General features: G+C 45.1%; 1 protein-coding gene across 1 annotated transcript in view; it reads left to right on the top strand.

The window, feature by feature from the left end:
• Positions 1-16,016, top strand: part of ddb1 (damage-specific DNA binding protein 1) — a 37,590-nt gene extending 21,574 nt beyond the window's left edge. Inside the window, exons 14-27 of the mRNA XM_061221885.1 lie at positions 358-518; positions 1,697-1,804; positions 2,320-2,527; positions 4,445-4,540; positions 6,171-6,282; positions 8,446-8,569; positions 9,105-9,269; positions 9,582-9,676; positions 11,017-11,187; positions 12,200-12,309; positions 12,604-12,773; positions 14,440-14,542; positions 15,208-15,331; positions 15,424-16,016. Of these exons, the coding sequence (XP_061077869.1) occupies positions 358-518; positions 1,697-1,804; positions 2,320-2,527; positions 4,445-4,540; positions 6,171-6,282; positions 8,446-8,569; positions 9,105-9,269; positions 9,582-9,676; positions 11,017-11,187; positions 12,200-12,309; positions 12,604-12,773; positions 14,440-14,542; positions 15,208-15,331; positions 15,424-15,507 (1,831 nt within the window). The 3' untranslated portion in view covers positions 15,508-16,016. The remainder of the gene's footprint in view (positions 1-357; positions 519-1,696; positions 1,805-2,319; positions 2,528-4,444; positions 4,541-6,170; positions 6,283-8,445; positions 8,570-9,104; positions 9,270-9,581; positions 9,677-11,016; positions 11,188-12,199; positions 12,310-12,603; positions 12,774-14,439; positions 14,543-15,207; positions 15,332-15,423) is intronic.
• Positions 16,017-16,582: the final 566 nt, after the last annotated feature.

Below are 16,582 nucleotides of genomic sequence, written 5' to 3'. Positions count from 1 at the left end.
GGTACTCACAGAGCTAACACACAGGAGAGCTGAAGCAGATCAGGTACTCACAGAGCTAACACACAGGAGAGCTGAAGCAGATCAGGTACTCACAGAGCTAACACACAGGAGAGCTGAAGCAGATCAGGTACTCACAGAGCTAACACACAGGAGAGCTGAAGCAGATCAGGTACTCACAGAGCTAACACACAGGAGAGCTGAAAGAGATCAGTTAACACACAAACAGAGCTCTCCTGTGTGTCCTCCTGCGTCCAATCTCCGGACAGGAGAAGCGCGATTGGACGGCGCGTTGTGCGCTAGAGGCCCGATTGGTCTGCGGGCGAGGCATGACTGCTGCGTTTCTCTCCGCTGTTTCAGCTCCACGGAGATGGAGCACGAGGTGGCCTGCCTGGACATCACGCCCCTCGGGGAGGGCGGGGAGTCCCCCCTGTGCGCCGTGGGCCTCTGGACGGACATCTCCGCCCGCATCCTCAAACTCCCCTCCTTCAGCGCCCTGCACAAGGAGATGCTGGGCGGAGGTGAGCGCCTCTTTCATTTTTATTCAGTTGTTTATTGGGGCTACTGACTGAGGCGGGTAGAGCGGTCGTCTGGCACTGGGAGGGTTGCCAGTTTGATTCCGCCCTGGGTGTGTCAGTGTTCCTGAGCAAGACTCCTAACCCCTAAATGCTCCTGACAAGCTGGTTGGTGCCAATCGCTGTTGGCGAGTGTGTGTATGAATGGGTGAATGAGAAGCGTCATATGTACAGTGCTTTGGATAAGGCGCTATATAAATGCCAACCATTTACCATTCATTAAGTATTTATTTTACCTTTATTTCGCCCATTATGGACTAAGACGACCTATAGAAAACCCATAGAAAGGCCACGGAATCACAATGCGACACCAGCGTTGTTGTCGCATGGTGTCACATCCGTCTGTTAAGGGAGATGTAACATGCAGGTCACATCCGTCTGTTAAGGGAGTTGTAACATGCAGGTCACATCCGTCTGTGAAGGGAGATGTAATGTGCAGGTCACATCCGTCTGTTAAGGGAGATGTAAGGGAGATGTAATGTGCAGGTCACATCGGCAAATTTTAAATGGAAAGGCTGGGCTGCAGACTGCAACTTGTTGAATAGGCTTGAATGATAATTAATACTCAATCACGAGCACAAGACTGGCATCAAAGTCTCAGGCAGTGCAACCCTTTTATTGAAATAAATTGGGCATTTAGCCTACAATTTGCCCCACCAGTGCTCCTTTTGTTTAGTTTTTGCCAAATTAGGCGAGACTTGCTCGTGCCGAGAAACGAATGAGCGTAACTCTGTTTCATTAAACCGCGCATTTTCTCAAGTAGGTAAATGTCATCTAGGATAAGGGGAGAAGGAAACAATTGCGCCAGATTGAATTCCAAAGAAAATGTACAAAATGCAATTCTGTGTAGTATTCTGTGTCGCTGTGCCGACGTTGTTTTAAAACTCGATGTTTTTGAGGCCACACAACCCTTTGAGGTCCCTTGAATCAGGGTATGTTGCAGTGGATATCTAACCTCAATCTATATGGGTGGATCGATGGTACTCTGGGTAAGTTGAAACAAAGCTTAGTTTCATTTTTGGGTTAATGGCCACTTTAAATGGTGCTGTCTAAAGGGTCTTGTGTAGTTGAAAATGACTGAAAGAAGCAGAGAAATGTTTCCTTCCTGTTCTCCTGTGCTGCAGAGATCATCCCTCGCTCCATCCTGATGACCACGTTTGAGGGCAGCCATTACCTGCTCTGCGCCCTGGGAGATGGAGCTCTCTTCTACTTTGGCCTGGACCTTCAGACAGGTCAGTGACGGAGCTTCAGACAGCTCAGTGACAGACCTTCAGACAGCTCAGTGACAGACCTTCAGACAGGTCAGTGGCGGAGCTTCAGACAGCTCAGTGACGGAGCTTCAGACAGCTCAGTGAGGGGAGCTCCAGACAGCTCAGTGAGGGGGGCTCCAGACAGCTCAGTGAGGGGGGCTCCAGACAGCTCAGTGAGGGGAGCTCCAGACAGCTCAGTGAGGGGAGCTCCAGACAGCTCAGTGAGGGGAGCTCCAGACAGCTCAGTGAGGGGAGCTCCAGACAGCTCAGCGATTGAGCCTCGTTCAGATCCCTGTTCCTTGCATAACTCCTCTTGAAAGTCACTCTGGATAACAGCATCTACTTAATGTACTATAATGCATTGGTCAGGTAACTCACGGTGGTCACAGGGTGTTGTGTAAGTTAACCCAGGGTAATAATATAATAATAATATAATAATATAATTATAGTTATCCGTGATCAGCGCATTGTAATAATCCCATGCGGTATGACGTCAGGTGTCCTGAGCGAGCGGAAGAAGGTCACCCTGGGGACCCAGCCCACAGTCCTCCGCACCTTCCGCTCCCTCTCCACCTCCAACGTCTTCGCCTGCTCCGACCGGCCCACCGTCATATACTCCAGCAACCACAAGCTGGTCTTCTCCAACGTCAACCTCAAAGAGGTCAACTACATGTGCCCCCTCAACTCCGAGGGCTACCCCGACAGGTGAGTGTGTGCCAGAATGTGAATGCAAGCTTAGCCCTCTGGGGTCGGGCACCGGCGACACCGGGCTTAGCCCTCTGAGGGTCGGGCACTGGCGACACCGGCAAGATCAGATCAACTTTCCCTTCCATTTGGATGATTCACTTTGTGAGATTTTACCATACAGATGCAACAAACCTATTGACAGAAACCTTAGAATCTTACTTTCGCAATGCACCTATTGTCACATAATATTACTAGTTTAAAAACATTTAAAATTAGATGAGTAAGACCACTGTCATTTCTTAATCTTTACTCATTAATATGTGAGTTTCGCTGAATGCGAATTCCGGCCCGAGGTGGTAAATATTCTCTGGCAGGGTAGGGGCGATGCCATGTGCGAGAACACCAACTGTAAACCACGATAAAATGACATACAAAAGCATAGGATGTTCACTTCTTTTGAGATAAACAATTTTCATCACGGAACACATTTCATTACGGAAAACTGGACGTCATGAGTAAGTGCATTTAATTTGTGTGTACTGCAACTTCTCCATCTTAGTTTCAATATTCAGAAATATGCACCTTTGTGAATCCCCACACTCTAACCAGTGCATCTCAAAATAATATATACGCGATACGTTGTGGCATAGCCAAGATTCTAAAACTGGGTGTCCTTGCACAATCGATATTAGCATATTGTATCTACATTCGACGAAAAAGCAGAAATAACTTAGCTAAACAGACCAACTCCAAGAGCTAGTGTATTTCTTATGATCATATTGGTAAATACATGTGCTGTATTGCAACTTCTCTCTGTGTTCGTCTGAATATTCAGTAAGGGGCATTTGTAAGTTACCACTGTTCTGAATTTATGAACGATTCTAACCATTACATCTCAAAATAATACATCTGCATTTTTGCAAGACGTGCCTGCTCTGCAGGATGGACATTGGGAACACTGTGGAAGTGCAAAGAGTGTGATGTCCCCCTGTATTTGCAGCTAAACAGGAACTGTTTTGAAAAATGGCACACAAAACCTTGAGGTGTTTGCGAATGGCATCTTCATTGTATGTAGTTTGTGTGGTGATTTCAATAAGTTCCTGAATCAAAAAATGTATTTGTTTCTGTCTTCTAAATGGCTAGTAGTGCTTTGTCTTAGAGGTAGGGAGGGGTGTGAAAACCCTACTTACCTGGCAGGACCGCATACAACATAAATATTCATTGAAGAAAGGCCATTAGCCCTCCCATTGTCAACTCGTAGTAGCAACAACCCTAGGTTTTTGTAATTTATTTTAGATTTCTAATTGGATTTGCTACCATATTTTGTCGTCTTTTGTTTACCCAAGACCTAGATTAATACATTTCAGTGATCCAGAAATTTTGTTACAATAGATTAGCATGTGTTTTTAAATCAGTCATGTATTTGTTCAAAACTACTATTTACAATATGTGTGATTCTCGAGCTATTTACAACCAACGTATGACACTGTATATGAAGTTGATTAAAATCACACATCTCCAGTTTTCCTCATTTTGCCCTCAGACCCCAGAGGGGTTAATGAACAAGGCACTCAATGCATCATTTAATGATCTGCCATACACTGCAAATAAAACAAAATTAAGTCAGTCTTAACAAGCATCTTAGTCTTATATTTAGACTTAAAATTATTTTATTGATTTTACTTTTTTGCTAAATGAGACCAAAAAACTGCCAAAGAGGTGAGAGAGTTTGCTGCATTTCTAGATTTGCCAATGGGGTGAGAATTTCACTTGTCAAGCAAACTAACTTTAAAACAGGATTATTTTCTACTTGAAAGAAGACAAAAAACTTCAAGATAAAAAATGCCATTTTGTGGTTTTTTGGGTTCATGTTTTTGTCTGTGTGCGTACATGCGTGCGTGTGTGTGTATTTACCTCTGGTGTCGCCCTTTGTAGTCTCGCTCTGGCCAACAACAGCACGCTGACCATTGGAACCATCGATGAGATCCAGAAATTACACATTCGCACTGTCCCATTGTACGAGTCCCCCAGGTGAGTCCAACCGCCTAAAGAGAACTTCTGTCTGGAAACAAAAAAACATGGCGGAATCCACAAATGGTTTGCAGTCCATTTGTAGCCTTTAAACGGTCTCAAACTGTCGCAGTGGACCTTGGGAAATTCGTGACGGCCTATTGTGTAAATGTGTCAATGAACATGGCAGCTGTTACAGTGGCAAAAGGAAGACATTCTCTTTTGTTTCTTGTCATTACACGCATACTAGATTTGCTCAATGGCAAAGATGACATTGAATCTGCCCCCTGTAATTTGTTTTCTGCTGGAATATAAATTGGATTTTGTAGAGAGGCAAATATTTCTAGAACTCTAATAGTCATGTTCATAAAAGTCATTCATTTGAAACTGTCCGATTCTATGAAGGTTCCAGGAAATATTTAAGTCTTTGTAGCTGGTCATTTATCCAATCTTGTCTGTGGCCCAGTGCTTCCTTTTTTAATCATTATTATTCCCGCTCCATTCTTTGGTGGGCACATTATTAAAGAGAATCCTTTGTAAAATGACAGGCAAGTTTTCAATTAATATGATTGAATCGGTGCTTGCTCAACTGCAAGAAGAGTTGGGGGTGGAAAAACAAGGCTTTTGCTTTATTTCTGAATTTTTGAGATGAGATCTAAGATAATTGTACACGGACAGCTGATGAGCTGCAGCCTCAGATGTAAACAAATGCAGGGCGAGATGATGGAAACACTCACCTAGCACTTTAAGTATTTATTAGACTTTTGCTGCTGTAGCCTATCCACTTAGAGTTATGATGCGTTGTGTGTTCAGAGATGCTCTTCTGCATACCACTGTTGTAATATGCGGTTATTTGCGTTACTGTCACCTTCCTGTCAGCTTTGACCAGTCTGGCCGTTCTCCTCTGACGTCTCTCATTAACGAGGCATTTCTGTCTGTAGAACTGCTGCTCACTGGATTTGTTTTGATTTTTTGCACCATTCTTTGCGAACTCTAGAGACTAGTGTGCATGAAAATCCCAGGAGATCAGCAGTTTCTGAGATACTCGAACCATCCTGTCTGCCACCAACAATCATTCCATGGTCAAAGTCACTTAGATCGCATTTTTCCCCCATTCTGATGGTTGATGTGAACATTAACTGAAGCTCCTGACCCGTATCTACATGATTGCACTGCTGCCACACAACACAATCGCATGAATAAGTAGGTGTAATAAAGTAAAAATGTTCCTAATTAAGTGCTCAGTGAGGGGGGGTGGGGGGGTGTAATTGTGAACTGTGTGTGGGAACTGTTTGGGAGTGGTTGTGCAGTTACTTGATTTACATCAATACTCGTGATTAATGTGGCGCAGGTCACTTTGGTTCCAACAAATCAACCACCATTAAAACCTCACCACTGGATGGCAAGAACTGCTGTTTGTTCTTTGTTCTTGCCCTTTATCTCAAGAACACTTGACTTGGCCATTGTCTGTTCTTTTTTTATATATTTTTTTTTTTCTTTGCTAATTTTTAGAGTTCTTTATTCTGGAAGATACATTATTCTGTAATGTGCATTCACATACAAGTGTATGTGCAATATATTGTTTTTTAAAATTCAGATGAATTGTATTTATCATGGGTTTGACTGACAGTGCTGTACTGCCCTGGCTTAGGAGAATCTGCTATCAGGAGATGTCTCAGTGTTTCGGGGTGCTGTCCAGCCGGGTGGAGATGCAGGACGCCAGCGGGGCAACAGCTGCTGTTCGGCCCAGTGCGAGCACACAGGTACGTCTGTCTGTCTCTCTCTCTGTCTGTCTGTCTGTCTGTCTCTCTCTCTGTCTCTCTGTCTGTCTGTCTGTCTGTCTCTCTGTATGTCTGTCTGTCTGTCTGTCCGTCTGTCTGTCTCTGTCTGTCTGTCTCTCTGTCTGTCTCTGTCTCTCTGTCTGTCTCTCTGTCTGTCTGTCTCTCTCTCTGTCTCTCTCTGTCCCTCTCTGTCTCTCTGTCCCTCTCTGTCTCTCTGTCCCTCTCTGTCTCTGTCTCTGTCTGTCTCTGTCTCCGTCTGTCTCTGTCTCTCTCTTTCTCTCTCTTTCTCTCTCTCTCTCTCTCTCTCTCTCTCTCTCTCTCTCTCTCTCTCTCTCTGTCTCTGTCTGTCAAATTTCAAATTCAAATTACTTTATTGGCATGACAAAATTTTCATTTGTATTGCCAAAGCATGGCAAGGAACATGTTAAAACAGGTTAAAATAACACAGTAATATGATTATATATTAAAAAATATCTATATATATTTTTTTTTAAACAGGATAATAATGAACAAGACAATCGGCAGTTGGTTGCTCTCTTCTAGATGGAGAAAGTTGGGGATATGTTTTTTAAAGGAAGTGCACCTCCGTTTCAACCTCACCTGTCATACAGTGACCACATATCCTCTGTTCTTTTGGTAGCCTGTCTCTGTCTCTATCTATCTGTCTGTCTCTGTCTCTCTCTCTGTCTGTCTCTGTCTCTCTCTCTGTGTCTCTGTCTCTCTATCTATCTATCTGTCTGTCTGTCTCTCTATCTGTCTCCCTGTCTCTGTCTGTCTGTCTCTCTCTCTCTACAGACAGGCTGAGGGGCTGAATCTCTAAAGTCAGGCTGAGGGGCTGAGTCTCTACAGTCAGGCTGAGGGGCTGAATCTCTACAGTCAGGCCGAGGGGCTGAATCTCTCAAATCTGGCTGAGGGGCTGAATCTCTCAAATCTGGCTGAGGGGCTGAATCTCTACAGTCAGGCCGAGGGGCTGAATCTCTACAGTCAGGCTGAGGGGCTGAATCTCTACAGTCAGGCTGAGGGGCTGAATCTCTACAGTCAGGCTGAGGGGCTGAATCTCTACAGTCAGGCTGAGGGGCTGAATCTCTACAGTCAGGCTGAGGGGCTGAATCTCTACAGTCAGGCTGAGAGGCTGAATATCTGTAGACAGGCTGAGGGGCTGAATCTCTACAGTCAGTCTGAGGGGCTGAATCTCTACAGTCAGGCTGAGAGGCAAAGATTTACTTTGAGTTCACACATCAGTGAACTGATGCTTCAATCTTCAATTGGTAAGAAACGGTCTTCTATTTAGGGAAGATCTGTGGAAGTATCCACAGTAAAGATCAAACAATATGGATTCTGGTATCTGCAGATTGAACCCCCCCTCCTAATATTTATGGTACCTGAATAGGTTGACTGAGCACAGATGAAGCTGAAATGCTTGCCCTAGCTCTGGCTAGCTCTCTTATATTTAAAATTAGATTAGATTAGATTTAGAGGGTTTTTTTGCACCCAAAGTTTAATAAAATAAAACAGACAGTACATAAATGGGATTGTGCAGGAGAGGTAAGAAACCCAAAATGCTTTATAGAAGTATCTTCTCTAGTGATATTAACTAATCTATTAATGACAACTTCATTTCACCTCTACTTTGTACCTTTCATTTATACTCTCAGTAATTTTGGATTTCATTTGTTTTTATATATTTCTGCTGGACGTTCGAGTCATCTCGTATGCGCCTTGTGTATGCTCTCTCAGCACTTCTGCGATGTAGATATTTTTGGCTACATGCCCCGATGCCAATGTCCATTGACTGAGCACAAAAATTCTGCCTGAATAAGTAGAGCAATGACGCAGAGATTAAAATGTTAATGAGCCAGTTTTAATATTTATATTTCTTTAATAACCCGTATCAAAATTGGACAGTTCCCATTTATCATGCTTACAGGGATTCATATGCTATAAAAACCAGCCCATAACTAGATTAGCCAACAACTCTTTATCAGAAGGCAAACAAGTGATGAATAACTAACTTTGCTGCGCTGTAATGACCTTGATAAGTTGTCCTGCTAAACTGGTCGTTTGTCTAGATTTGGGTTCTGGATATGGCCTGCGTGGGGCGTTAAAATGGCGTTAAAATGACCGTTTTATGTTCTTGTTCTCCAGGCTCTTTCCAGCAGCGTCAGCTCCAGCAAGCTCTTCCCCAGCAGCACCTCCCTCCATGAGACCTCCTTTGGGGAGGAGGTGGAGGTCCACAGCCTGCTGGTGGTGGACCAGCACACCTTTGAAGGTAACGGCCCGGTTAAACCGCCGACGCCCAAAACCACTCTAAAGCTTCTTAGAAGAGTGTCGGATATCTCTCTTCCTCTGTGTGCTCTCGTTTATTGTTCTTTTCTCCCTTGTCGTTCTCACGTTGTATGCTTTTTGAGACGTGAGAAGACTTGCTCCTCAATTGTGCTGCTGGAATCTTTTTAAGTGGAAAGTGTGACGGCTGCCTTTTTATATCGGTGATAATAACGGTCTAGAGATGAAACGTATTGCGTATCGTGTTGTGATGAACGTGTCACATGAGTGTGTGTAAAATGAAAAAAAATTAATTCAAATGTGGGGTGCTAAAATATGCATTACCTGTATCAAGTGAGTTTTTTATTTTATTGCACTGTATGCTCTCTGTCTGTCTGTCTGTCTGTCTGTCTCTCTCTCTCTGTCTCTCTCTCTGTCTCTCTCTCTCTGTCTGTCTCTCTGTCTGTCTGTCTCTGTCTGTCTCTCTCTCTCTCTCTCTCTCTCTCTCTCTCTCTCTCTCTCTCTCTCCCTCCCTTCCTCAGTGCTCCACGCTCACCAGTTCCTGCAGAGCGAGTACGCTCTCAGCATGGTGTCCTGTCGGCTGGGCAGGGACCCGTCTGTGTACTTCATCGTTGGCACGGCGATGGTGTATCCCGAGGAGGCGGAGCCCAAGCAGGGTCGCATCATCGTCTTTCACTACACCGACGGTGAGAGTCCGGCTGCCTGTGTGCACGTCGGGTTATGTCTCTCTGGGATCATGCTTCCCCACCTGGGGAACGCCTTGCACTTGTGTTTGCACTGCAAGCAGCTCTGAGTGTCTGCTAAACTATAACTGTGTGTGATTCTAATAAGGGATTACTACTTAGTGTTTGTTGGCCGTTGGATTCTGACATACGATTGTTGAGTTCTTATTTCGTGTTTTCTGAGATATGATTGCTGGGCTCTGGTATTGGGTTATTGTTAGATACTGACTGACTTGACTGTCTGTCTGTCTGTCTGTGAAATGTCATTCTGAACAGGAAAGCTACAGACTGTGGCAGAGAAGGAGGTAAAGGGAGCGGTGTATTCCATGGTGGAGTTCAACGGCAAGCTGCTGGCGAGTATCAACAGCACTGTGAGTATCAACCGGTGTGCTCTTTTGTGTGTTTTACAGGCACTTTGTTTTTTCTGTGCGTCCGTGCATATAGTCACGCCTGTACGACTGCAGTAGTGTATATTGTTTCAGGTACTCCTGTATGACTGCAGTAGTGTGTATTGTGTCAGGTACTCCTGTGTGAGTGCAGTGTTGTTTGAGGTACTCCTGTATGAGTTCAGTGTGTGTTTGAGGTATTCCTGTATGAGTGCAGTGTGTTTGAGGTACTCCTGTATGAGTGCAGTGTGTTTGAGGTACTCCTGTATGAGTGCAGTGTGTTTGAGGTACTCCTGTATGAGTGCAGTGTGTTTTTGGGGTACTCCTGTATGAGTGCAGTGTGTTTGAGGTACTCCTCTATGAGTGCAGTGTGTGTTTGAGGTACTCCTGTATGAGTGCAGTAGTGTGTGTTGTTTGGGGTACTCCTGTATGAGTGCAGTGTGTGTTGTTTGAGGTACTCCTGTATGAGTGCAGTGTGTGTTGTTTGAGGTACTCCTGTATGAGTGCAGTGTGTTTTTGGGGTACTCCTGTATGAGTGCAGTGTGTTTGGGGTACTCCTGTATGAGTGCAGTGTGTGTTCGGGGTACTCCTGTATGAGTGCAGTGTGTTTTTGGGGTACTCCTGTATGAGTGCAGTGTGTTTTTGGGGTACTCCTGTATGAGTGCAGTTGTTTGGGGTACTCCTGTATGAGTGCAGTGTGTGTTTGGGGTACGCCTATATGAGTGCAGTGTGTGTTTGGGATACTCCTGTATGAGTGCAGTGTGTGTTTGGGGTACTTCTGTATGAGTGCAGTGTGTTTGGGATACTCCTGTATGAGTGTAGTGTGTGTTTGGGGTACTCCTGTATGAGTGCAGTAGTGTGTGTTGTTTGGGGTACTCCTGTATGAGTGCAGTGTGTGTTGTTTGAGGTACTCCTGTATGAATGCAGTGTGTGTCTGTTTGAGGTACTCCTGTATGAGTGCAGTGTGTGTTGTTTGAGGTACTCCTGTATGAGTGTAGTGTGTGTTTGGGATACTCCTGTATGAGTGCAGTGTTGTTTGAGGTACTCCTGTATGAGTGCAGTGTGTTTGAGGTACTCCTGTATGAGTGCAGTGTGTGTTGTTTGAGGTACTCCTGTATGAGTGCAGTGTGTTTGTTTGAGGTACTCCTGTATGAGTGCAGTGTGTGTCTGTTTGAGGTACTCCTGTACCTGTGCAGTAGTGTGTAAGTGCAGTAGTGTGTATTGTTTACTGTGTGTTTTCCAGGTGTGCCTGTATGAGTGCAGTGTATTGTTTGGTGCTCCTCTATGAGTGCATTAGTGTGTATTGTTTACTGTGTGTTTTCCAGGTGCGCCTGTATGAGTGGACAGCTGAGAAAGAGCTGAGGACGGAGTGTAACCACTACAACAACATCATGGCGCTTTATCTGAAGACGAAGGGTGATTTCATCCTGGTGGGAGACCTGATGAGGTCCGTGCTACTTCTGGCCTACAAGCCCATGGAGGGAAACTTTGAGGAGGTGAGTGCATAAAGAGGGGAAAGAGGGAGCCCCCGGTTTGGGTTTCGCCGAGTTAAGGAGAGTGATGCACAGAATGAAAGCTATCGATTGCTGTTGAGTATTGATGCGTCCGCTTAGCGGAAGCAAGAGTAAACACCCAAACTTCAGAGGCGACACGAAACGCTTCCGGAGAAAATGAATCACCACTGGTATCGATTGAATGTTGATAAGACGGCCAATTAGCTGCCAGGCCTTGCGGTTTCCCTGTGATTGAAAGAACACATCACACGGTCCATAGAAGCTGTCCAACCTTGCTCCTGATTCGCTGTCATTAGAAATGCTTTTTTCATGGCCTCTCATGTTTGGTTGTTTATTACCACATCAGGTATGATTAAAAACAAAACAGAAATAAATCCCCATGGCGGCGTTTATAATTATTACGCTTAAAAAAAACCTTGTGATGTATCGTGCAGTCCTTCATCCACTGATTAGCTAAAATGAAGCCCTTTGAAGATGATGGTGCCAGCCGGCAGAATATTCCTGCTTTATCATCCGTTTAGTTATCTGGATCACAACTTGTTCCTAAATACCTGTAGGAGAAATTGCCTGTGGGGAATGATTGGTTCAATTCAATAACAAGTCCGTAACGATTCGGGTCAGTAATGGTAGTGTCCGAGTAATGGTCATTGTCAGTAATTATCTGTGAGTACTGACTACTTGGAAGGGATATAGGTGTCAGTAATAACCTTTCAGGAGTCATCGATGTCAGTAATTGTGTAGTCGCTTGTCAGTAATTCCTGTGAGAAAATCGATGTCTATTCAACGCATCGTCATCATTTTAATGAGATTGATCGTGCTATTTTGGCTTCCTAAGGAATTCCACTGGTCTCAGATTGTTCATTTGGGTGATGTGTCAGTAGTGGGACCAGTGTGAGTGGTGACGCGTCAGCAGTGATCTGTGTCCATGAACGTCTATCGGCTATAACCTTGTCCTGTATAACCTTGTGGCTCTAATGGTCCGTTGCCCTCTCAGATCGCCCGAGACTTTAACCCCAACTGGATGAGCGCTGTGGAGATACTGGACGACGACAATTTCCTGGGCGCGGAGAATGCTTTCAACCTGTTTGTGTGCCAGAAAGACAGGTTCGTACCGCCCCCCCACATCTATCGGCAGCACAACCTGTTTGTGTGCCAGAAAGACCGGTTTATGTATTGGAACCTATGAAATTCTCTGAAGAAGCGCAAACCCTGCCTTTCACGTCCATTTGGTTCAGTTGCGCCGGGCAAGATGAAATTGAGCACGGAAAAGTAAATTAATCTGAAACGATGGCACGTTTCACCCGGGGTCTGTTTGACAGACTCGGACTTCGACGGACATCGTAGGTTGTGAAGTCCGGTCAGCGAGTCGCTTGCCTGAACCCTGTCTGCCCCCCACAGCGCTGCGACCACGGACGAGGAGCGGCAGCACCTGCAGGAGGTGGGGGCGTTCCACCTGGGGGAGTTTGTGAACGTGTTCTCCCATGGGTCCCTGGTGCTGCAGAACCTCGGCGAGAGTTCCACCCCCACCCAGGGCTCTGTGCTGTTCGGCACAGTCAACGGCATGATCGGTGAGGGGACATTTTACACACATCTCAGTCATTTAGTTTAGCATTTAGCTTTTTTCCCCCACATTTTTTCAATTTCTCCAAATTTAGTAGCCAGTTGTACCCTATCTATTCAAATTATTGCTGTTAGCTGAGGATACACCGACAATGGCCATTGGCGAGCTAATTATGCCGCTCCACGAGAACTGGCCAAATTCGGCTTGGCTGTGGCTCAGCAGACCCTTTCAATCCGCATAATTTCAAGCACATAATTTACTCAACAAGCGAAAAGCATCAAATCCATAAATGGCAAAACACACACACAATCATAAACAAGAACCATAGTCATAGTAATAGCGCTCAATAAAAAAAAAAAAAAAAGGGATTCGTTGGCTGGATTTGAGGATCCCTAGAAGAGAGGTTCGCTTGGACAGCTCTTGACAAGAATCCGCTCATTTAACACACGATTATGATCGATTCAATTAAATGTATTTCTGTATGCCGCTTTTTACAGAAGACTGTCACAAGGACGCTTTACAGAGTAACACAGAAGAGAATTAAACATATCAGCCCTCAGCCCCCGATAGCGTATGTGGTAAACGACTCCTTAAGGGGGGGAACCCCTCAGACAGTGGCGAGAAAAATCTTGGCAGGAACCCGGCTATAGGGCCGGCCCTTCCTGTCTGGAGTTCAGAGGGTAGGGGGATGAATTTGTAGCTCCAGGTGAGGGGATCGTTGAGCGGATGGGGCCCTGTTCCTCAAATCGTGGTTGTCGAGGACTGGGAACTGCTGGTTGTTCCCTTTTCGTTTACATTACAACGCGACTTACAGTTGATCAGAATAAGCAGGGCCCCTCTGGCTGCACTAATGTTATTGTGGCCACACTGGGGCTTGAACCACCAGACTTCAGGGTCTCAAGCCAATATTCTAAAGAATTACTTTAGTATAATTTGTTCCCGGAAATTGTTCAGGTAATTTCCAGGGAGAAAAGAAAATCAGGGTCGGATTTGTATTCAATGGCAGAATTTGATGATCCCTGGAATAGACGTTCACTCTATCCATTTATCACACAATTATAACACATGCTAATTCATAAAATGGATTATGAAACATAAAGGGTTTGCTTATAATGAGCAAATCCTTGTAATTATAAATTATAGAGGAGTTGCGTAATTATAAATGGGTTATTAAATATGGATTTGCTTATTTATGAAACATGAGAAACATGTCTATTTATAAGATGATTATCAACGGACCTGCTTATTCATTCAGTCAAATTGTGAAACGCGCACTCATTCATAAATTGAAATATTTTAATTGTAAAAAGATGAGAAGGTATGCAGGACTGATGGATTTTTGGCGTATCTGTGATTAACTGTCACGTGGCGTTGCACGATGGTTTGTTAGGGCAGGTTTATCTCCATGTGGTAAATGGTAATATATTTTATCCAAAGCGCTTTACAATTAATGCCTCACACATACACACACCAGCAAGGCACCAATCAGCTCGTTGGGAGCAATCGGGTGCTAGGTGTTTCGCCCAGGGCGGGGGATCAAACCGGCAACCTTCCGACTGGCAGATGGCTGCTCTTACCTCCTGAGCTGATGTCGCCCCCCATACGCACATCATGGCTTGACCTCACAGAGATGGCTGCGGTGTTTCACAGTAACACATTTTTTTCCCCCCCAGGTCTGGTGACCTCCCTGTCAGAGGGCTGGTACAGCCTGCTAATGGACCTGCAGAACAGACTCAACAAAGTCATCAAGAGCGTGGGCAAGATCGAGCACAGCTTATATCCTTCCCTGTGTCGCAGTGCGGTCTGTCGGTCAGTGCTTTGTGCGTTCCCTGCATTAGTTTGTTTGGTGCGTCGGTGTTTTAATTACTGGGCTGTTTGGGAATGATTTGGGGGTGCAGATTTTTGCTAGTAAGTAGCCTTTGGTGTTTACTTAAGGAATGTGGTTGTGGTCTACACTTCTTATAGCTATCACGATTCTATATATTTTTTTGCGCAATTAGAACTATCTCTGGCAGGTGGCAGTAGGTTTAGTTCCTTCTTTTCATCTTTAATCACACCCGATACGGTAACATATCTCTATACTTCGATGAAATGTTTCCTGGTGGGAAAAAACATCATGTGTATCTATTCAATGTCGGTTAACCTACCTACTAGCTTTGAAAAACACATCACTTATGTTTTCGCTCTTTATCCTTGTAGTCGTGTTTTTATCTACCACGTGGAAACAGCACAGCCCTGCTGCTGTCGTATCAACATTGAAAAGATACGAGTGACGTTTTTTTCCCCCCCGGAAGCATTTCAATTTGGCTCAGAGAATTGGAGGGTGTGCTACACCGGGGATGGTTGTTACTGCGCTTGTATATGGTGGTGGCTAAATCGCCCTGCCCTAGTCTGCGCCGCACGGCTCGACGGGCAGTTGCTTCCTTGACCCCCCGCGCTACCTGGAGGTCCTTCCACACAGAGCGCAAGAGTGAGCAGGCGACAGGCTTCATCGACGGGGACCTGATCGAGAGCTTCCTGGACCTGGGACGGGCCAAGATGCAGGAGGTGGTCAGCAGCCTGCAGGTGAGCGGGGGGGCCCCGCGCACTGACACGGCCGATCGGAGACGAAAACGGAAGGGCGAGCTCTTAACTCTCGTTTGAAACGGCCGTTTCAGATCGACGACGGCAGCGGAATGAAGAGGGAGGCCACGGTGGATGAGGTGATCAAGATCGTGGAGGAGCTGACACGGATCCACTAGCAGCAGCCCTCCACTGTGGCCGCAGACGCACTGGAGGGACGGGGCCGGGCGGAGATGTTCTGTAAATAACTATAAATAAACAATATGACAGGAATCTACTGTACACCCCCGTCCTAGCCCCTCCTATACTCACACAGGCAACGTGTTGCGCCCCCACACCCCCACCCCACACCCCCAGCCCGGACCGATCTTAAAGAGCAGCTACAGCGACTCGTAGAGGCGATAGAACCTGTTATTTACCACCAAACTCACCAGGCCTCCATCTTAGAATTTGAGTACTAGAGTTTCTGCGCTGGTTGGGATGAACTGGGAAGCGAGGTCCGCATGGCGGTTGAGTCTCACGCCCCAGTTCAGTTACCCCCGGGAACGAGAAGCCCCAAAGCTTAGCAGTCAACTCTGGGAGGAGGTGGACTGTGTGGGGGATGGATTCCTTGTGTTTTTGTGTTTGTGAGAAATTTCAATTTGTTTCTTTTAATAAAGTTTGGTAGCTGTTCGCTGCATTCACTCCATGACTTGTAACATAAAGGGCTTTTTTTTGCCAAAGTTTGACATTATTGAATTCTTGTTTTTTATCTTCATCTTTTAGGGTGCTATTTTTTAACCAACACAAAGCAATGCTGACATACAGTCCGACAAAAACATTGTTTTTTTAAAATATAAAATTGATATATTTACAGCAAGCATATTGGGTACAACCTACCAGCTGACTTTCCTATAAAACTGCAGGACTGTACCTAAGAGAACTGATGCAGTTTTAAAGTTGAAGGATGATCACAACAAATACTGATTTGATTCTGATTTCAGCTGCTCACTGCTATTTATAGTACATTTTTAAGTGAAACTTGATCTTTGCTTTACTGATTTTATTTATTTATTCTCCATGTGCCTAAGACTTTTCCACAGTACTGTATTGATCGTGTGTTCCGGCACATTCTGTCAATGACATGTTTCCCAACTGAAATGAGCACATATGTGTTTGCATGGGATGGGTGTATTCACGGAAATCTCATGGGCCAGTGGTAGCTTCACAAAAAAGTGTTTTTCTTCACCTCATTAATGGAGGTTTAACCACCAA

The sequence above is a fragment of the Conger conger genome, chromosome 15, assembly GCF_963514075.1.
Source record: "Conger conger chromosome 15, fConCon1.1, whole genome shotgun sequence".
Taxonomy (NCBI): Eukaryota; Metazoa; Chordata; class Actinopteri; order Anguilliformes; family Congridae; genus Conger; species Conger conger.
The sequence above is the reverse complement of the archived record's forward strand: the minus strand, read 5'-3'. Positions and strand labels throughout refer to the sequence as shown.